Source organism: Uranotaenia lowii, chromosome 3, assembly GCF_029784155.1.
Source record: "Uranotaenia lowii strain MFRU-FL chromosome 3, ASM2978415v1, whole genome shotgun sequence".
Taxonomy (NCBI): Eukaryota; Metazoa; Arthropoda; class Insecta; order Diptera; family Culicidae; genus Uranotaenia; species Uranotaenia lowii.
The window spans coordinates 306,499,371-306,522,552 of NC_073693.1; the positions used below are offsets into that span (position 1 = coordinate 306,499,371).

The 23,182-nt window shown below is 35.3% G+C and overlaps 1 protein-coding gene across 2 annotated transcripts in view; it reads left to right on the forward strand.

Annotated features, from left to right (window-relative positions):
- The first annotated feature begins 388 nt into the window (after nt 1-388).
- Nucleotides 389-23,182, forward strand: part of LOC129754142 (uncharacterized) — an 85,567-nt gene continuing 62,773 nt past the window's right edge. For both annotated transcript variants that reach the window (XM_055750025.1, XM_055750023.1), the window contains exons 1-3: nt 389-1,290; nt 8,721-8,834; nt 8,899-9,942. In XM_055750025.1, coding sequence (XP_055606000.1) covers nt 1,138-1,290; nt 8,721-8,834; nt 8,899-9,942 — 1,311 coding nt within the window. In that variant the 5' untranslated portion in view covers nt 389-1,137. The remainder of the gene's footprint in view (nt 1,291-8,720; nt 8,835-8,898; nt 9,943-23,182) is intronic.

Genomic DNA, 23,182 nt, shown 5'->3' on the forward strand with positions numbered 1-23,182 from the left:
ATTGAACCTTGTGAACATTTTTGCCAGTTATTCTACACAGTTATTATGTGAAAAATCAACGGTTTTGTCAGCTATAAATTTTAAAATGATGGATTTTGAAGGAAACTGTGCAAAACCATTTTATTCTTTTTCTCTTGCATCGTAAACATCTCAGAAATGCGTAAATTTAAAATTTTGACAAAAATAGATCAGGTAGTACTTTTTACAGGCAGCAAAATGCGGTTATAATTTTGAATGTCCGATTACTAGTAAATGAGATACCAGCAAAAGAAAGTGTCCCATTTCTAAAAGATCTAAGCTTTAATTCGCCTCAACATATGTCTGGCAATAGCTACCCTCGAGTGTTAATCTAACAACGTTCCTCTTTATTTTTCAGATTTAACCAGAACTTCAGCCTCAAACAAGTCGAGTCGAGTTGATGATGCCGATAATGGTTATTATTATGAAGACGATAAAAAAGGACATTGGCCAGCAGTGGAACACCAGCAGCAACTGGGAACGGAGTGAATGAACATCTTTAAAAGTTTTTTTGTTTTCCCACCACGCACTCCAACCTCCGCTCGAAGTCCAACGACGAAATACAACTACCTTCATACATACATTGCCGAGAAAATGGGCAAAATAAGAGGAAATTCTGCTCCGGGACCATCATGCCAACTTCGAGCAGCGGCAAAAACAATAACTTAGATTCAACACCCACGCACGTGAGGATCCGGATCCGATGAAATAAGTAAGCCCCGAGAGCATTTTACTTGATGGTGGCCAGGCCACTTAGTAGGTGCCCACTATACACTTGGTGGAAGCGAGATTTTACCCCGAAAGTCCCACGCACAAACTTTTTTTTTATTGTTTGTGCTTCTCTCTCAAGCGAATCTCGAACATCGTCGTCAATATTTCCGTCACGTGAGGCGAGGTCCTTGCTTGCCAACTCCTTGGAGGCCAGCCTGCCTTGGAGGTAAGCTGACAGTCCCGCAGGGAGGGCAAAAGAAAAACCAAACCCACCCACCCACAAAACGGAGGAGGAGGACATTCCTTTGCTTGGTGCCCCTGTTAGTGACAGCTCTTATTATTGACATTAGTATTATTACTATTATCATCTTCATAAGACTCGGAATCCCATCAGAAACAGCCAGTACCATGGGCAGCTTACCGAATCTGAGCGAGCTTTCAACGGAACGCCTCGAGCGTCGCCTAGAGGAAAGGGAACGAATTTTGGCCCGGGAGCGTATCATCGAGCGGGATTTTGCCCGCGACAGCCGGGAACGACCGGTCTTCGTCCATCAGCAACAGGTTAGTGCGCCCGGCTGGCTGTCACATAATTTTCCATCATCCCCCCTTTCCGTTGCTGGAAAGATCAAATACAATTTCGCTCCAAAGAATTGGAGCAGCTACTGAATCGAGCTTTGCGAATTATGGCTAATTATGTTACGTGTAGGGGATTTGGTGCCTACACAGTCTCTTTTAACTTTCAACAATTTATTAGTATGCCCAGCTGATATAAGTTAGTCACGGCTTCAAGGAAACCAATTTCCGAAAGGCTTCTCGAACAAAAGTTTTCAGCTTTCTATTGATATGATACTGTGAGTTATCAGTTTAAAAATTTAAAGAAGTTTGATAGAAATTTTTTAAGTAATGGATCATTTCATAACCCTTGTCAATGAAAATGCAACGTTTAGTAGGATGACTTATTGTAACGTAAATAAGAAAAATTCAAAGTTTTGAGTGGAGATTTTTTTTAACATCTTTTAGATACTTTCTAGAAATGCTGTTTAACATACGGAATAAGGACTGTCATCATTCGATTCCTTCTTTTCCGAGGTGGTCCTTCTCCACATTAATTTTGCGAACTGACGTTCCAAAATCCAAATCTAACAATTCATGAATTAGTTCAATACTTCTTGTTTAGTGCTAGTTGAATTACTAGAAGGCTGAAACAGAGTCATATTTTTGGAACGGTAAAATTTCACGAACTTCCGATTTTGGAAGTTCAATGTTTTCGAAACGGGAGAAATATATTTTTGGGTAATTAAGTGATTTTACGTAAAATTTTAAACTGAGCAAATCAGAGAAATAAGATTAAAGAAAGTTAGGCCACTTTGCGATAATTAAGTTTGAGAAAACAATAAAAAAATTTTCAGCACTGCATTTTTTGACATTTTTGTGATTCTTGTCATTTTTGTCATTTTTTGATTTTTGTAACCCTTGTGTTTTTTGTATTTTTTGTAAATTTTGTAATTTTGGTAATACATATTTGATAATTTGGAAATATTTGTAATTTTTGTCATTTTTGAAATTTTTGTAATATTTATAATTTTTGTAATTTTTGTAATTTTTGAAATTAATGTAATTTTCGTAAATTTTGTAATTTTTGTAATTTTTTTTATTTTTGTAATTTTTGTAATTTTTGTAATTTTTGTAATTTCTGTAATTTTTGTAATTTTTGTAATTTTTGTAATTTTTGTAATTTTTGTTATTTTTGTAATTTTTGTAATTTTTGTAATTTTTGTAATTTTTGTAATTTTTGTAATTTTTGTAATTTTTGTAATTTTTGTAATTTTTGTAATTTTTGTAATTTTTGTAATTTTTGTAATTTTTGTAATTTTTGTAATTTTTGTAATTTTTGTAATTTTTGTAAATTTTGTAATTTTTGTAATTTTTGTAATTTTTGTAATTTTTGTAATTTTTTTAATTTTTGTAATTTTTGTTATTTTTGTAATTTTTGTAATTTTTGTATTTTTTGTAATTTTTGTAATTTTTGTAATTTTTTTAATTTTTTTAATTATTGTAATTTTGTAATTTTTGTAATTTTTGTAATTTTTGTAATTTTTGTAATTTTTGTACTTTTAGTAATTTTTGTAATTTTTGTAATTTTTGTAATTTTTGTAATTTTTGTAATTTTTGTAATTTTTGTAATTTTTGTAATTTTTGTAATTTTTGTAATTTTTGTAATTTTTGTATATTTTGAAATTTTTGTAATTTTTGTAATTTTTGTAATTTTTGTAATTTTTGTAATTTTTGTAATTTTTGTAATTTTTGTAATTTTTGTAATTTTTGTAATTTTTGTAATTTTTGTAATTTTTGTAATTTTTTGTAATTTTTGTCATTTTTGAAATTTTTGTATTTTTGTAATTTTTGGAATTTTTGTCATTTTTGTCATTTTTGTCATTTTTGTCATTTTTGTCATTTTTGTCATTTTTGTCATTTTTGTCATTTTTGTCATTTTTGTCATTTTTGTCATTTTTGTCATTTTTGTCATTTTTGTCATTTTTGTCATTTTTGTCATTTTTGTCATTTTTGTCATTTTTGTCATTTTTGTCATTTTTGTCATTTTTGTCATTTTTGTCATTTTTGTCATTTTTGTCATTTTTGTCATTTTTGTCATTTTTGTCATTTTTGTCATTTTTGTCATTTTTGTCATTTTTGTCATTTTTGTCATTTTTGTCATTTTTGTCATTTTTGTCATTTTTGTCATTTTTGTCATTTTTGTCATTTTTGTCATTTTTGTCATTTTTGTCATTTTTGTCATTTTTGTCATTTTTGTCATTTTTGTCATTTTTGTCATTTTTGTCATTTTTGTCATTTTTGTCATTTTTGTCATTTTTGTCATTTTTGTCATTTTTGTCATTTTTGTAATTTTTGTAATTTTTGTCATTTTTGTCATTTTTGTCATTTTTGTCATTTTTGTCGTTTTTGTCATTTTTGTCATTTTTGTCATTTTTGTCATTTTTGTCATTTTTGTCATTTTTGTCATTTTTGTCATTTTTGTCATTTTTGTCATTTTTGTCATTTTTGTCATTTTTGTCACTTTTGTCATTTTTGTCATTTTTGTCATTTTTGTCATTTTTGTCATTTTTGTTATTTTTGTCATTTTTGTCACTTTTGTCATTTTTGTCATTTTTGTCATTTTTGTCATTTTTGTCATTTTTGTCATTTTTGTCATTTTTGTCATTTTTGTCATTTTTGTCATTTTTGTCATTTTTGTCATTTTTGTCATTTTTGTCATTTTTGTCATTTTTGTCATTTTTGTCATTTTTGTCATTTTTGTCATTTTTGTCATTTTTGTCATTTTTGTCATTTTTGTCATTTTTGTCATTTTTGTCATTTTTGTCATTTTTGTCATTTTTGTCATTTTTGTCATTTTTGTCATTTTTGTCATTTTTGTCATTTTTGTCATTTTTGTCATTTTTGTCATTTTTGTCATTTTTGTCATTTTTGTCATTTTTGTCATTTTTGTCATTTTTGTCATTTTTGTCATTTTTGTCATTTTTGTCATTTTTGTCATTTTTGTCATTTTTGTCATTTTTTTTAATTTTTGTCATTTTTGTCATTTTTGTCATTTTTGTCATTTTTGTCATTTTTGTCATTTTTGTCATTTTTGTCATTTTTGTCATTTTTGTCATTTTTGTCATTTTTGTCATTTTTGTCATTTTTGTCATTTTTGTCATTTTTGTCATTTTTGTCATTTTTGTCATTTTTGTCATTTTTGTCATTTTTGTCATTTTTGTCATTTTTGTCATTTTTGTCATTTTTGTCATTTTTGTCATTTTTGTCATTTTTGTCATTTTGTCATTTTTGTCATTTTTGTCATTTTTGTCATTTTTGTCATTTTTGTCATTTTTGTCATTTTTGTCATTTTTGTCATTTTTGTCATTTTTGTCATTTTTGTCATTTTTGTCATTTTTGTCATTTTTGTCATTTTTGTCATTTTTGTCATTTTTGTCATTTTTGTCATTTTTGTCATTTTTGTCATTTTTGTCATTTTGTCATTTTTGTCATTTTTGTCATTTTTGTCATTTTTGTCATTTTTGTCATTTTTGTCATTTTTGTCATTTTTGTCATTTTTGTCATTTTTGTCATTTTTGTCATTTTTGTCATTTTTGTCATTTTTGTCATTTTTGTCATTTTTGTCATTTTTGTCATTTTTGTCATTTTTGTCATTTTTGTCATTTTTGTCATTTTTGTCATTTTTGTCATTTTTGTCATTTTCGTCATTTTTGTCATTTTTGTCATCTTTGTGATCTTTGTCATTTTTGTCATTTTTTTCATTTTTGTCATTTTTGTCATTTTTGTCATTTTTGTCATTTTTGTCATTTTTGTCATTTTTGTCATCTTTGTCATCTTTGTCATTTTTGTCATTTTTGTCAGCTTTGTGATCTTTGTCATTTTTGTCATTTTTGTAATTTTTGCATTTTTGTCATTTTTGTCATTTTTGTCATTTTTGTCATTTTTGTCATTTTTGTCATTTTTGTCATTTTTGTCATTTTTGTCATTTTTGTCATTTTTGTCATTTTTGTCATTTTTGTCATTTTTGTCATTTTTGTCATTTTTGTCATTTTTGTCATTTTTGTCATTTTTGTCATTTTTGTCATTTTTGTCATTTTTGTCATTTTTGTCATTTTTGTCATTTTTGTCATTTTTGTCATTTTTGTCATCTTTGTCATCTTTGTCATCTTTGTCATTTGTCATCTTTGTCATCTTTGTCATCTTTGTCATTTTTGTCATTTTTGTCAGCTTTGTGATCTTTGTCATTTTTGTCATTTTTGTCATTTTTGTCATTTTTGTCATTTTTGTCATTTTTGTCATTTTTGTCATTTTTGTCATTTTTGTCATTTTTGTCATTTTTGTCATTTTTGTCATTTTTGTCATTTTTGTCATTTTTGTCATTTTTGTCATTTTTGTCATTTTTGTCATTTTTGTCATTTTTGTCATTTTTGTCATTTTTGTCATTTTTGTCATTTTTGTCATTTTTGTCATTTTTGTCATTTTTGTCATTTTTGTCATTTTTGTCATTTTTGTCATTTTTGTCATTTTTGTCATTTTTGTCATTTTTGTCATTTTTGTCATTTTTGTCATTTTTGTCATTTTTGTCATTTTTGTCATTTTTGTCATTTTTGTCATTTTTGTCATTTTTGTCATTTTTGTCATTTTTGTCATTTTTGTCATTTTTGTCATTTTTGTCATTTTTGTGATTTTTGTCATTTTTGTCATTTTTGTCATTTTTGTCATTTTTGTCATTTATGCCATTTTTGTCATTTTTGTCATTTTTGTCATTTTTGTCATTTTTGTCATTTTTGTCATTTTTGTCATTTTTGTCATTTTTGTCATTTTTGTCATTTTTGTCATTTTTGTCATTTTTGTCATTTTTGTCATTTTTGTCATTTTTGTCATTTTTGTCATTTTTGTCATTTTTGTCATTTTTGTCATTTTTGTCATTTTTGTCATTTTTGTCATTTTTGTCATTTTTGGCATTTTTGTCATTTTTGACATTTTTGTCATTTTTGTTATTTTTGTTATTTTTGTCATTTTTGTCATTTTTGTCATTTTTGTCATTTTTGTCATTTTTGTCATTTTTGTCATTTTTGTCATTTTTGTCATTTTTGTCATTTTTGTCATTTTTGTCATTTTTGTCATTTTTGTCGTTTTTGTCATTTTTGTCATTTTTGTCATTTTTGTCATTTTTGTCATTTTTGTCATTTTTGTCATTTTTGTCATTTTTGTCATTTTTGTCATTTTTGTCATTTTTGTCATTTTTGTCATTTTTGTCATTTTTGTCATTTTTGTCATTTTTGTCATTTTTGTCATTTTTGTCATTTTTGTCATTTTTGTCATTTTTGTCATTTTTGTCATTTTTGTCATTTTTGTCATTTTTGTCATTTTTGTCATTTTTGTCATTTTTGTCATTTTTGTCATTTTTGTCATTTTTGTCATTTTTGTCATTTTTGTCATTTTTGTCATTTTTGTCATTTTTGTCATTTTTGTCATTTTTGTCATTTTTGTCATTTTTGTCATTTTTGTCATTTTTGTCATTTTTGTCATTTTTGTCATTTTTGTCATTTTTGTCATTTTTGTCATTTTTGTCATTTTTGTCATTTTTGTCATTTTTGTCATTTTTGTCATTTTTGTCATTTTTGGCATTTTTGGCATTTTTGTCATTTTTGACATTTTTGTCATTTTTGTCATTTTTGTTATTTTTGTCATTTTTGTCATTTTTGTCATTTTTGTCATTTTTGTCATTTTTGTCATTTTTGTCATTTTTGTCATTTTTGTCATTTTTGTCATTTTTGTCATTTTTGTCATTTTTGTCATTTTTGTCGTTTTTGTCATTTTTGTCATTTTTGTCATTTTTGTCATTTTTGTCATTTTTGTCATTTTTGTCATTTTTGTCATTTTTGTCATTTTTGTCATTTTTGTCATTTTTGTCATTTTTGTCATTTTTGTCATTTTTGTCATTTTTGTCATTTTTGTCATTTTTGTCATTTTTGTCATTTTTGTCATTTTTGTCATTTTTGTCATTTTTGTCATTTTTGTCATTTTTGTCATTTTTGTCATTTTTGTCATTTTTGTCATTTTTGTCATTTTTGTCATTTTTGTCATTTTTGTCATTTTTGTCATTTTTGTCATTTTTGTCATTTTTGTCATTTTTGTTATATTTGTCATTTTTGTCATTTTTGTCATTTTTGTCATTTTTGTCATTTTTGTCATTTTTGTCATTTTTGTCATTTTTGTCATTTTTATCATTTTTGTTCTTTTTGGTCATTTTTGTAAAAAAAAAATATATATTCCGTGTGGCTCGGTTTCAAATAAAGAATTTTCCGAGGAAATATTGTTTTATTTTACAAAATTTAGATATTATAAATCGAAATATCCTAAATTTGCTTGCTCCAATCGAAGGTGAAGATCATTAAATTTGTTGTCATTACTTAATCTAAATCGAAAAATTTCGCATTTACACCCTCTTGGCTTTAAGGCCACAAAAACACGGAAAGTAATCACCAAATTTTGAACTTGAAATTTGGGTTTAAAGTAGGGGCTTAGTTGTTTGAATATGACATTAAATATCATAAAGGAGTAAATATATACCTATATATTTTTTTAATCTGAATTATTCATGCTTCCTATTGCAAATTTGTTTCATTAATAATTGTAATATTCAGAATTTTTTTATGGGATTTTGAGTTCTAGTTTAAGCTTGCCAGATTGCCCGGATTTATCCCGGGGATTTTGTAGAAAATAGACCGGATTTTTCCCGGATTTATTACCATAGCAAAATTCAAAAAAAATACTCAAAAAATTATATTGTGTAAAAAATTCATTGTTTGCCCTAATTTTCCCATATATTGACCGGATATTTGGTTGGAAATTTTGAAATCAAATGCCCGGATTATTTTTTATCCTAGAATTAAATTAGTATTTTTTGGAATACTCTTTCTTCGTTTTATATTTGTACCCGAAGAAAATGTTGATAGTTATGTAGACTTATGATTGGAAATAAATTTATTTAAATAATAAAACAGCTTTCCCAGAAGACCTCAAATTCAAAGCAAGTTTGTGAATGGCATTCATTCGTTAGTAAAATTATGCTGATCTTGAGTGTGTCTTTAGCTTAGCTTAGCTTAAATTATGCTGATCTTGAGTGTGTATTAAAATTAAACTTGGTGAATGATGTTTTGAAATTGACAGTTGATTCAATAATGCGAAATTCAATAATCCATATCGAATGATCGATATGGATTCTGGGAAACTATTGATCAAAGTAGTTAAAGTGAATATTATTTTGATCATTTTGAAAATAACGTGTATTTTTATGTATTTTCATAACATGACAATAAATAGTACCCTTGTTGTTTATGATCTCATGGCACTTTTTAAAGGTTTTTAGTGGCTCCAGAGAGTAGTTAATTCACTGATGTTGTTCTAAAATCTTTTCTCCCTAATCACAGATTGCCGCAGCCCGGGCGTTTTTCCAGCAAAAATGTCCCCCATCATCACGGAAGGTGATGCGAACGCGGAGTTCTGGTCAAGCGCACCACATTTGGGACGATCCTATGATAGAGGTAAAACATATCATAGTTTCTTCAATTCCTTAAAACTTGTACATTCATATTTTATTCTTCACAGCAATACATCACCAACTATTCACCTGCCTCATCGCGGAGTCATCGCCTAGCGGTGGCACCCCCACTAGCCGCCGTTGGAGGATATCCCTTCCAGAGTTCCACTTTGGGTTACCGTCGACGTGATTCAGTAAACAGTTCCATTGGGGCAACCTCGGTGCGTCGATTGCTCACGGTCAACAACCGGAGCTACGGATGCCGACATAAGATTCCGACCCACGTGCGGACCAAAGTGACCAAAAACTTCATCCTGCTAACCGTGGCTCATGGGTTGATGTGTGGAGCACTGATTCCGCTAATGGGCTTGCAAGGGTCAAACTCGACCTGGTTCCAGCAGGAATCTTGGCTAGCGATGGGACCGGATGTGGGTTCGGGATTGTTGAGTTTGTGCTGCCTAGTGACGGCCTTCATGTGTTTGGCGACCACAAGGATACTGCGAAGATTCGGATATTCGATTGTGTTGGCCGCAGTTTACGGGGGTCTGTGTGTGTTTTTGGCTACGCACATCTATCCGGTGCTCATTTCGTTGATTCCCGGCTATTTGGTTCTAGGATTAGTATTGGGGCCTTCCGTGATCTGTAAGCACATTCTGGTGGTATCAATGGCGGGGAAGTTGAGCTGTTCTCAACCGGAGTGTGGGGGAAACAGTATGGCAGGGGTTAGTGCCGATAGTTATGACGATCATAAATTGCTGTGCAGCAAAGAAGAAAGTATCAGGAAGTTGAGCCGTTGGTTCCGAGCGGCCGGTGATTTCGGAATAATTGTGGGAACTGTGATTGCAGCGTTTGTGTTAAGTTGTGGATCTTCGTCTCGGCTGGGATGTTACTACATATCGACGATGTCATCGGTGAATGCTAGTGGAACAATGATCACCCAAATAAACAGTAGTTTTCCATCGGCCGGAAACGTAGGCTTCAATCAACTGCCGGAAGTCCGAACGACGACGACTTCCAGTCCGCAGGTTCCTAGCACAACAGTACGAATGGAGAAAATGACGGAATTGCAATCGTCAGTCAAGATGAGTACACCGAGTATGCCTACACTTAAGGTGAGTGCTGAAAATACAACTTCAAAATTTTGTATTATTTTTCAAAACCGACCCAGGTACGATCCTGGGACCTGGGTCCTTTATGTAGTTGCTATAGAAAACCGTTATCTGAACTTTTCTTAAACCGTTAAATAAAAAATAATATCTTTCAATGAATCCAGATCCCAAAATTTTATCATATGTAGAGATGAATCGAATAGTGGTAACCTTAAGCATACCATACTTTCTTCCATGCGTATCCACACGGACGGCAGTTCAGAACGATTTTTGGTAAATTAGTTAACAAAGGGCAAATTTGAACAAAATCTAGACATTAGGGGAGATAAGGGTATAATGGTCACCTTTAGGAAAACGCTTATTTACCCTTAGAAAACAGCTATAATATGTGAATTACATCATTGTTTCGTATTCGAATACTAAAATAGTCTATTCCTTGTTGGCTGAAACTTGATAAACTATATAAAAACGTTTAAAAATGCATTTTAAATAAATTTGCCAAAAACTGAGAATCAGTCACTGTAGGGGCATATTGAATACCCCCCCCCCCCCCCTGGGGCAGTATTAGCATCATTAATCGGGGCACGATGAGCCTGCCGGGGAATCTAGCAGCGAATTCAACTCAATGAAGTCAGGTGACTCGTAGATTCATCAAACAAAGCAATAACAAAATAATTTAGGTCTGTTTGTAGAATACAAACAAATCACACACGCTCATACATTATGTTCTAGTGCTTTGTTTGGCGGACGATGCTAAGCCGTATAATGTAACAATCGAAAAAATCCATCATGGTAACTGGAAAAAAGCACCTCGAACAGAAATCGAACTCTTACCTTTGGATAACATCTCCGACACCTTACCAATAGGCCACATCGTCAGATGTAAACTAGTCAAGCTGTAGCTCTATAATTCAGTTGACTACATCGAGTTGAATTCGCTGCTTGATTATACGGCAGAAAACGCTCATCGTGCCCCGATTAATAGTGCTCTGATCGCCCCGAGCCAACAAATTTAAGTAAAAACGTGTTTTAAAATTGATTTAAGTGAAAAATCAAAAATTTTATGATGGTGAAAATTGAGAAACAATGTGTACATCATGTTTCAGTGCGTACATTATATATCAAGACGATCTGAAGATCATAAAAGCTTATTTCGTGGTGATCAAAAAATTATAATATTTTCGTCACTTGAGAACCTAGCTGGTTTTTATGAATATCTCTGTAAAGATGATAAGGAGATTCCATTTTTTGTGAAAAATTAATACTATAGGAAGAACGAAATAAATCCTCGTGAAAATTTATTTAAGAAAATACGTACTTTTGTAGAAAAGAGGAGTGCTTATTATACCCTGGGTGCTCGTTATACCCTTATCTCCCCTATTGTTTAAAAAAAATACAAAAGAAATAAGATAGAAAATTGCCTAAAATTTAAAGTTTTCAGCCGAAGTGTAAAAATCGTATCTATTGAACATAAACTTAGGTTCAATTTGAATACATTTAAAATTCTTTTTTTAACACAAAATCTTGAAATATTCAAAGAGAAGTTTTTGTTTTTTTTTAAATAAACCCGGGCAAAATCCGGGAAGTTTTAAACAATATCTGGGCATCCCGACCAGACTTACTTATCTCGAATTTTCTATTGGATTTTTTGGGAAGCCTGGATATATTATAAAAATCTTCTACTGCACAATCTACAGTGAAAGATGCACGGATAAATCTAAGATGTTTTACTGAAACCAAAAGTTTTTGATGAATGTGTAGTTTCAATATTGTTTATGGATATTTTATAAATCATCCAACATCATTGGAAAAACTTGATAAGTCTGTTATTGTAAAAATTTTCAAAATAAATATTCGGCCTATTCGGCCGAATACTTAGCTCAACTATTCGGTCAGCCGAATATTCAGCATAACGAATTTTTGGGCGGTATTTGGCGCCGAATATTCGGTACATCTCTAATCATATGGCTTGATCTCGGATTCATATCCTTGACTCAGTAGCCGGATTCTGATCCTTACTTCGGATTCTGACTTCTTGATTATGATCCGAGATCCTGATTCCGAATTCAAATCTTGATCCAGGATCCTGGATCCTCATCTCGGATCTTTACTGATCCGAGATCCTGGTCCTGAAACGCGACCCTGCTCCTTGTGCTTATACCAAACTATGAAAGCTTAAGCTTGGGTCTGATCCTGGATCTTAAATCCTGATTCCGCATTCGGGTTTCCAATTTCTGGACAATAAATCCGAGTCCTGATGCTGATTCTTTCCTCGGGAAGTTATCTGTTTGAGTAAAACCGCTCTGCTTATTTGTGTTAGTATTCAGATAGGGGAACAGAAAAAATAACATCGCACAGCAGAACGTCAAAGTAAGATCCATCCGAAAGTGATCTAAAAATGCTTTCGGATGGATATAAGCTCTGTTCACTGCTCGAACTGAAGCTTTCTTTACTTGTTGAAATCAATACTAGCAAAAACTGTAATTGTGTGTATTAGAAGAATGCGAAAGGTTTTTGTGTTATATTCATTTTCTCCTGTTCGCAACTTAAGCAATGATAGTCAACACAGTTCAAACCAATCCGCCGTGTTGATAAGATCACCCCAATAAAACGCTCATTACTCGCTAATCGGAAAATAAAGTGTTTCGATTTTGAAGTTAAGTTTAAATTCGCGAGTTCTTAATTCGGTCCGAAATAGTGTTCCGGTGCCTAAACATTTGGTCCTTCGAGCCGGATTTCCGTCCGGAAAGTGGTTCCGGAACATAAATTGGACATTAAGAAGTTTTAAGTGAAGTTTGGACTTTGCTCGACAGCAGCAAAAGTGTGAACCATTTTGTGTTCGCAAAATCGCCATAGCGCTACTGAACAATTGAACCGAAGTGATTGTGCTAACAAAGCAAGTGCATTTTTGAACGCTTTGCTTGGATGCAATTGAGTGCATCGGACTCCAGTGTCAGCCATCGCGATCTCGGAACAATTGTCCACCGGTTACCTGAAGCATAGTGGTGAAGTGAAGCCGATACATAGGACAGCTGATCAAACATCAACGAAGCAGAGGACAGCTGATTGAACAGCAGCGCATTAAAGGACAGCTGATCTTGAGCCACCAGCAAACGACGCAACGTCTGAAGGAGCAGTTTTCCGGAATAAACATAACAGGAAGTATTGAAGAAGGCTAGGTGCATGAGGCCAAAATAGTGCAAATAAAAATAAAGAATTGATTGTGAATTGATCTTTGATTGCATGAAGTGTGCCCTGTCCGTTAACTACAAATTGGTCTTGGTATTCTTTGGCATTTTACTTTGCAATTTTTACACTGGTTGTGCCCACTCGCTGCTGTCAATATCGGGTTGCTAGTCTCGGTAATTCGCGTCGCGATCGGATGGAACGTTGAGTTGATCAACATTAAGTGCAAATACCCTAAGTCAGAAGCACATAAGGTGCGTGTCAGAAGCACATTAAGGTGCAAGTCAGAAGTACAGAAGGTGCAAGTCAGATATTTTGGTCAGAATTATTCAGTACTGGACGGATTGGGTCCAAGGTGTTTGAGTTTGTCAGAAAATTCAAGTTTGTTGAAGAAATTAAGTTTGAGTCAGAATTCTTGTCAGAATCAAGTCTGAATTTGTCAGAAAATACAAGTTTGTTTAAGTTTGAGTTGGAAAACTTGTCAGAATTAAGTCTGAATCAGTTTGTGTCGGAATTCTTAAGGGAATATTGTCGAAAATCTTGTCTGAAACTTATCAGAATTGAGGCTGAGTCTCAAAATAAGCTTGCGTCAGAATTCTTGTCTGAATATTGTCAGAAACCTGGTCTGAAATATTGTCAGAAACCTGGTCTGAAATATTGTCAGAAATTAAGTCAGAAAAGATCTTGTCAGAAATCGAGTCTGAATTCAAATCGTCTGAAACATTGTCAGATATTAAGCCTGTGTCAGAAACAACGTGTCAGTTTGAGGACTTGTCAGTAGGTACAAGTCTGAATTCGTCAAAATTTTGAAGCCTGTGTCAGATTACAAAAAGTGTTGCAATGTCGAGAAGTACGCTGAAGGCGTTGCAAAAACGTGAGCGGCAGTTATATGAGATTTTTGATGGTACTGATAGATTTATCCAAACCTATCACATCGGTAGTGATCGGTGCCAGTTAAGCTCAAGGTTGCAAGTGATTGATACAGTGTACAGCGAGTTTTTCGAAATTCGGAGCAAGATTGAAATGTTGCTGGATGAAGCGGCCGAGAAAGAGCAGAAAGATGCTGACAGCGAAGTCAAAGGGGAGATTGCAAAACAGCGCGAAGAAGAGAACGACAAAATTCTGCAGCAGTTTGATGACCGATATTTTGCAATTCGAGGTGACCTCCTTAGACTTCAAGGCGATAAGGATGCCTTAGGGGTAAACACAACCAGCAACAGCCAAAATCAGTCTGCGTCAGGGAATACGTCCAGAGTGAAGCTGCCCGAGATTCGTTTGCCGTCCTTCAGCGGAACAATCAGAGAATGGGTTACGTTTAGAGACTCTTTCCGTAGTCTCATTCACGACAACGAACATCTGACGAAAATGGACAAGTTCACCTACCTCCGGTCCTCTCTGCATGGTGATGCACTGAAGGAAATAAACAACATCGAGCTGTCAGAGTCAAACTACGACGTCGCCTGGAAAATGCTGGAAGTCCGCTACGAAAACAAAAAGCTCATTGTCAAGGCTCATCTCGACGCTCTTTTCGCCCTCGAACCGCTAAAAAAGGAGAACTACAACGGTCTGAACTTTCTCATCAGCGAGTTTGAGAAGAATTTGATGATGTTGCAGAAAATCGGCGAGCATACGGAGTCTTGGAGTACAATACTAGTCTACATGTTGTGCGCTAGACTAGATTCTGCAACATTGCGCCAATGGGAGACGCATTACGGGTCTAAGGAGGTCCCAACGTACGAAGAGCTGCTACTGTTCTTGCAAGGACACTGCTCAGTTCTTCAATCAATCACCTCTGCAAGAAGTCCACCATCCGAAGCACGTCAGACAAGATCAACAGTTTGCCATACAACCATCCGATCGGATTCACGATGCCCGTTCTGTACCGAATCATGGCACTCATCGTTTCACTGCCAGAGATTCTTTCGATTGAAGATATCAGAACGTGTTCAAGCCGCCAATCGAAGTCGAGTCTGTCGAAATTGTCTACAGCCTGGACATTTTGCGACAAACTGCACTCGTAGCAATTGTCGATTATGTCAACAGAAGCATCACACTATGTTGCATGCTACGCGATCCTCCGTTCCGAATCCGTCGAATCCGAGACTCAGTCAACAGTCAATTGCACAACCCTCTAATGAAGAAAGCACCCATATTTGTCCACAGCAAGCTTATCAACAGCAAAGTCACACCATGCCAATAGTTACGGAAACACACACTCAAACTCAAAATGCAACACACAATTCACCAAATACAAGCACACGAAACGATTCGCCAACGCCAAGCACGAGCCAAAACTACGTCGCACTACCTGTTAAGTCTGCTTCGAATATTCTGCTCCCTACCGCTCTTGTAAAGATTAAGGACCGTTACGGTACCGCTCAGATTGCTAGAGCCTTGTTAGATTCTTGTTCGCAACACTGCTTGATGTCCCAAGAGTTTTCTAGAAAGCTGAAGTTGAAAGAAGCGCCTACATATTTGTCAGTTCAGGGTATTGGGTCGTCTCAGTCGGTTTCGACGAAGTCCATACATGCTGAAGTCTGTCCACGTTCACCAAAAATATCTAATTTCCAAGAAACTATGCAATTCTTCGTGTTACCTAACCTTACACTACATCTACCTTCGACGTCGTTTGATCCTCCGGTCATGTCGCTTCCCGATTCTGAATCGTTAGCTGATCCTTTCTTCCACGAGTCAAAGCCGATTGATGTCATCATTGGTGCCGAGTATTACTTGGACTTGTTGAAGGATGCACCAAGAAAGGTCACTAAGAATGGTCCCACGCTCCAAAATACAGTGTTTGGTTGGATTGTGTCAGGTCGAATGGTAGAATCTCATCACCACGTTTCCCACACTATGATCTGTTCTACAAGCAACTACAAAAAAGACTTAGACGATTCCAGAAGCTGGAAACATGTTGGACTACGAACACCAACTCCATGGAAGAATCGATATGCGAAAAGATTTTCCATGAGCCCACAGTCAGAAATGAATCAGAACGTTTGGTCAGAACCCTACCCAAGAATGAATCAGTTTCGTGTCAGAAATTATTTGTGTCAGCAACCCTTACCGAAGCCAACCTAGAAAAACGGTCAATTTTGAATGACTATTTCTCCAAGCAACAGTTCTCCAAGCAACTTCTAGATTGAAGCTGCAGCCCAGTAGAGATGAATCTCCTTTAGATTTTGTAAAACAGAATGCGTTAGTTATACAGAGGAATTTGCCAAATGTCCTAAAATCTGTTGTTCCGTTTGGTCAGTCAGTCACATCGTTGTTCAACGCAAGATATTTGCTCAACAGATGAAGTCGATCAAGTCGGGAAAAATCTTATAAAGCTAAAACTATAGATCATTCTAAATCTTCTAAGTTACAAATTTAAGCATACCTCCTTATTAAGCTCCTTTCTCATTAAGTCATCGATAAGAAATCCAATATTGTCTATCATACCAATCAAAACGTCTTAAGATTCGTTATGAAGCATTCCAAATTTGCATGAGACCATGAAGGCTGCAAATGGAGTACATGTTTTGATTTAAGTCTACATTATCATTCTAAATCATATTGTTTTAAGTTCCCCCTGCCGCCTAGAGTTCATATCGATTGAAGAACCTTTACTAGAAACGTTTGAAGTTCCTCATATCCTCCTTTCTTGAAGAGCCAAGCATACCTATTGTAGTTCCTTGTTATATCGGGTAAAGAATCGAATCATTGGGAAATCATAAACCCTTAAGAATGTCCTACCGTTTGAAATTGTCACCCTTCACCATCGGATCCCCTTAGAAGGATGTCATCATTTGAATAAAAAGGTCAGACGTCGTGGAGGAATGTGCGGAGGTCCAACATCTCCGCATTCAGGCACTCCATCGGTCGACGGAGGATCGACCCAAACACACACTAACCGTCCGGCAGTTATGAATTACTAAGGCGAGCCAAGGTCGACGAGGTCCATAATCCAAATCGAGATCCACCTGGCATCTCCAGATCACCACCCGGTCGGGCCGGAGCACCGTGAGCAGTTCTGCAGCTACATATCGTCATTTTCACCACACAACACAGCCACACGATATGGGAAAATCTGCAGCTGACGAGGACCAGACTCATCACAGTCATCTGCTAGTGATCTCCTGTCCGTTTCCCATCTCCTAGCTCCACACCACCAGGCCTTAGTTCAGCATACCCAGGGTAACATGCTTATTCGTAGAATCACATACCGGTATCAGGACGAAACACTAGATCGAGTTGGAGATTCACCCATCGTGTCCGAATCATACCAAGTCATTTCAAATTTTGGCATTTTCTCCATCGGTCAACTATGAGTTGTCAACCATCTGCACCGGCCGCGTATACCCTTCACCTAAAGAGATTGATGACTCGATAAAGCCCAATCACGGGTACTCCTCCTCGGCGAGAACCGCACCAGGCATTGCTGTAAAGATGCAGTCAACAATGTAGGCAAACAAATCTTTTGCGATCACCGATAATGTTTTAATGCTCACCTGAAATTTCACCTGTAAGGCTAAGTTTTCTACGACACATGCGACCGATGTCAAATGCGATCAGATCCGAAGCAGCTATCCAGTCGTATCATTTTGATGGACAATCCAAGTTACGGGAGGAATTCACCATCATCATCTAGCACCCGAAAAGCGAAAGCAATTTTTTTCTCTATGAAGAAAAACAAACTTCTGGATCAATCAAAGGAGCAATAAACTTCACTGATTACTTACCTGATAACATCATTGTGCCCTTTAGGATTCCATAAACCTATGGAATCCATTGAATTTGTTCCAGGAACTAATCGCCACTCTGGGAGAGCTGAAATAATAAAAACACAAACAATCGTCACAGTCGGAAGAAAACAAGCGGAATAAGAACACGGGTACTGCAGGAAGATCAAATTCCAAATCACCGTATTGCCACTAACAGACAGCAAGTGATACTAACCTACCGAATACCGAGAGGGAACACGTCGAATAGCAGCCAACAGCGAAATCGATGAGATGGATCAGCAACCAATCCGAAACAGAAATATTGTCCAGTGAGCGCGGTTCCAGTCCAGCCTAACAACAGCAGCAGGTCCAACAGCAACAATAAAGTACACTACAGGTGTGTTCAACGAAACTCAATCGAAGTCAATTGAAATGGATTGACAGTTGATCAGCTGTTTTTTCCAATTGACTTCGATCGATTTCAATCAGGCTGCTGAATGAACAGTCAGACACTAATACTAATGCGCTTAGTTTGTTTTCATTTTTTATTTGGCTGTGCACTTTGAGGTTTCGGGATTATTTTCTTATAAAAAAAAAAGCATAATCGTAATCGTTTTTAGATAATTTGTTTTGTAATTCTACATTTTTTCAATATCGGCGGACGGAAACAATCCTGGTGTGTTCGAGGGACAAAGAACGGCCATCCTGGAGTTGGAAGCATATTTGTAACATGGCCCTACAGCTTTAGAATTTGAAATAATAGGATCCGGGAGGTGAAATGTTATGAAAACAACACTGCCTGGAATAGGTCAGCAGGAACCGGCTTCGATAATGTGCCGGGTCTACACCTTATGCGACAAAACTGATTTCCACAGTTACAGGATCTGCATAACCGTCAGCTCGAGTTCAAATTCTTCAAGAAAAAGTTTATCATATACCCGTGACGCTGACAAACAGAAACCCTCCTATTTATTTTATTCATTTATTTATTTTATATTTTTTGCCAGCCATTGGCAAAAATTTTTGATGCTGCAGGCCAGTGTCCAACTGGCCGAAGAAGGTACATCACCCCGACGGTCCTGGCCCAGGTCATAGCGGCACCGAACTTATACTCTCGACACTGGTATCTCCCAGAAGTAACGGGATCCGCCCACATAGGCGGGAATGCTCCGGGAGAGGCTTCCTTTGAGTCCGGACCAAAAGACAACACGCATGAGGACGTTTTCCTAGGAGGCTGCATTGGAAGCAGAATGGGAGGAATAAACGACGCAGCATGGGAAGAGCATTGGGCAAATTTGTGGAATCACAGTTGATGGTTCCGGTTCGGATAAATACCCATAGAAAGTAAAAGTATAATAAACAATTTAGAATTCGAATTAAATGGTTTATTTAATTTTAAGTATACTATTTACATAATTGTTTTAACATTCCATAGATAAATCCGCTTGAGGAGTGCCTAATAAAAAAGCGCGTTCACTTTTCTTGGCGTGTGTGTTTCTTTACCAGTAAAATTTCACATGAAACTAATTTTCTAAAGTGGTTTTTAACTAGACTGAAAGATGCTCCTAAATAATGCACCACTGACACAGCACAGCACAGCAACACCTCATCGACCGACATCACTTTCACTGCGGTACTGCTCCACCGACTCAGAACACCTGGCACAGCAACACCGACTCAGCATGCCCGCACAGCACCATCGACCCAGCATTGATGACACAGCACCACCGACCAGCACCCCTAGCACAGCACCGCCGACCAGCACCACTAGCACAGCACCACCGACTCAGAATACCTGGCACAGCAACACAGACTCAGCATGAATGGCACAGCACCACCGACCCAGCATGGCAGCACCACCGACCAGCACAATTGACTCAGCACGACAAGCACCGCACCACCGACTCAGCACACGACAGAAAACACCGCACCGAATGACACCACTTTCATTTCTTTCTAATAATTTTTCACAACAAACCAAATCAGCTGTTTTTTGACAGAAAACAACTGCATTTGTGTTAGTGTGATAGAAATCGATAGAAACGAATCCTGCTCTCGAGCTTGATCGATTTCGATTGATTTCAATCGATTCCGATTGGCTTCATTGAACGTCAATTGGATTAGTTTCGACCAAAATATTGGCTGAGTGAACAACAATTTACCAATCGAAATCGATTGAAACCAATTTCAATTGCCTGTTGAACAGGCCTTACATTACACTACACTATGTAAAACACGACCAAAACAAAACGCAATAATTCGCATCTTAAGAGCACACAGCGATAAAAGTACCGTAAGGAAAAATATTGTAAACAGTACCGTTAGCATTAAATTTTTTAAATAGTATTTCAAGGCGGGCGGCATATGTTTGAGTAAAACCGCTCTGCTTATTTGTGTTAGTATTCAGATAGGGGAACAGAAAAAATAACATCGCACAGCAGAACGTCAAAGTTAGATCCATCCGAAAGTGATCTAAAAATGCTTTCGGATGGATATAAGCTCTGTTCACTGCTCGAACTGAAGCTTTCTTTACTTGTTGAAATCAATACTAGCAAAAACTGTAATTGTGTGTATTAGAAGAATGCGAAAGGTTTTTGTGTTATATTCATTTTCTCCTGTTCGCAACTTAAACAATGATAGTCAACACAGTTCAAACCAATCCGCCGTGTTGATAAGATCACCCCAATAAAACGCTCATTACTCGCTAATCGGAAAATAAAGTGTTTCGATTTTGAAGTTAAGTTTAAATTCGCGAGTTCTTAATTCGGTCCGAAATAGTGTTCCGGTGCCTAAACATTATCTTTCGATCTTTCAGGATTTAGGATCTTTCGATTTTACCATAAAAAATGCGAAAATCTGTTATCAAGGTTCAAAAACACTTTACTTAAAAAAAACTTTTTATTCATTCAGGCATGACTAAAATTAATCTCATGTCTAACACAAGATCTCATGCTAAATTTGGGCCAGATCGGATCACGTGAAGCCTGAAGCTCAAAAAGCCTGAAGATTGCATGGTATTTGGGACATGTTGTTCGGGAGAAACCAGAAAACCCAGTTTTTCATCAATAACTTTGGTAACCTTCGATCGATTTCTTTTAAATACAATTTTTCTTAAAGCCCAAATTATGAAAAATATTTCATCCCAAGACTTTATTTTGATTCGAGTTAAGACAAGAAAGTTATTAGGCTTCAAAAATGGGCTCGCATAAATCTCGCATTCTCTGGACATCGGATCAATCGAAATAAGTTTCTTGTCTGAGAACACGATGACAGCTGTTTCTTCTTCAACTTAGTCAGAAATCGCTTCGAGCGCTCAAGTCGCACTGCTTTGAATCGTTCATTCAAATAGCGCTTTGCTTTTTCCCTTGATGTTGCATTTTATTCTTGTTTTGTCGTTATTTGAGAGGTTTTTAGCCTTCAGCATTTTTTTCTATTCTTCGTTAACCCATTTTTTAATGGAAGAATTAACATTCTTTTTTGTAACAATTTGACGATTTTTCATCAGAGCATAAGTCAGTTTTTTGGCGCTAATCAGCAAAATATATCTGGTCGTATTTTGAAATTTGACTTGTCCCATCTGGCAGTCACTCTAATATTCTTACATATTCATGTACATTAGGGCGGCAATGGATATATGGGAAAAATTTCATGATAGAATTTTGAAATCAGACCAAAAACATTTTGTAGATTGGCCCAAAAATCGACCTATGCCAAATTCATCTCTATCGGACTTGATTTAGGGGTGCTTCCCTCAAAAATAAAAAAAAGGAGCACCAAAGAATATCGGAAAATCGAAATTTTAATTTTGATGCCAAATGATTTCAAAATGCTTAAAACATCAAGATCTAGTGTTATCTTGAAAAACATTATTTTTGACAAAAACCGACCTTATAATTTTAAAATGACCAAAGAAAATTTGGAAAATTTAACGACTTAGAAAAGTACAAAACTTCGAGATCTGGTGTTATCTCTATAAAAAATTCTTTCTATTAAACTTTCAAATCATCAACTTTCTATGGGCGTTTTCCGGGAAACTAGCTGTAGGATAGATATGAGATAAAGGAAAATATAAAATCAAATAATGTTAGAAGAAACAATGTTGAAAAAAAAGAACGTACTTTGATAATTTCGAATTCCTCAACACGCACTAATGATTGATGGACAAATGAACAACATGCGGAATTAGAGAAAATCGGACTACTTCGATTGAAAAATATGTTCATTTCGTTCATTGTTGCGCGGTAACTTTTAGCTATAAATAGAACGGCACTTGTGCTAATCGAGTCATTCCCTGTTTAACCGTCGTATTGTTCGGACGTATTTCTTTCGCTCAGTGAAGTTTAGTGCTTTCGTTTTCCGTTTTGTGCGAGAGTTCGCACCGCGAGCGTTTTTCGCGTCGTCGAGACGATGGCGAGAAAGAAGAGGAAGGCAGGAACGAGCCCTGCGAAAACTGACCCAACTTCGATGGATAATACCAAGAAGACGAAACGTGGCCCATCGGACGGCGCTAGTAATTGCGCCTCGAAAAGCGTACGCTGTACAGAGACAGCCTCAAACAGTGATGTCAACCTTCCAGATTTTGTCTGGATCTTCCAGACTTTTTGAACTTTTGTCAGACTTTTTTTCAGGTATCCAGACTTCCAGACTTTTGACATTTCTTCCAGACAATTCCAGACTTTTGGGTTTGGATATAAATTGTCCTTAGAAACTATGAAAATTCAATTTGGTCATGGTATAATATGGCAGGAAATGATAAGAATTTATGAATTTTGAATTCAAAGGTATTCGTCAAAATTCAATCGAAGCTCTCAAAGCGAGAAAACGCTTTTCTTTGGTTGTTTCAAGCTCAAGCTACAAAGAGTTATTTTATTGAAGTTTATAGGATTTCTATGACAACTTTAATTTACTTACAAATAAGTCTCCGAATAAATTCAAAATATTTCGCATATAGATAACTACGCAACTCTATACTTAACAAATCTGGAACGGAATAATAACTGTGTTACTAATAATATAAATTGATTTTTATCCAGATAAAATACTTTTTTTTCTACAACGTGGTTTTACTTCCAAATTTAGTTTCTACAGAGATAACTGAGAGATGTAATAGAGAGAATGGTAATTACGCTAGGGATCGCTCTATCAGATGGAGGCGTACGATAAGCGCGAATATGACTGCTACGAGGGACTTTCTTGCACGCAAAAATTGGCCTATTAATATTGGAAAATACTTTAAAGATGTATGTTAAATTGAGACTCAGCCAGAGCACGTGACTATTTGAAATAGTAACAAAAAAATACTATTGCAACTTTGAGATCTGGGGACCAAAAAAAAAGGTCACCACCTTCAA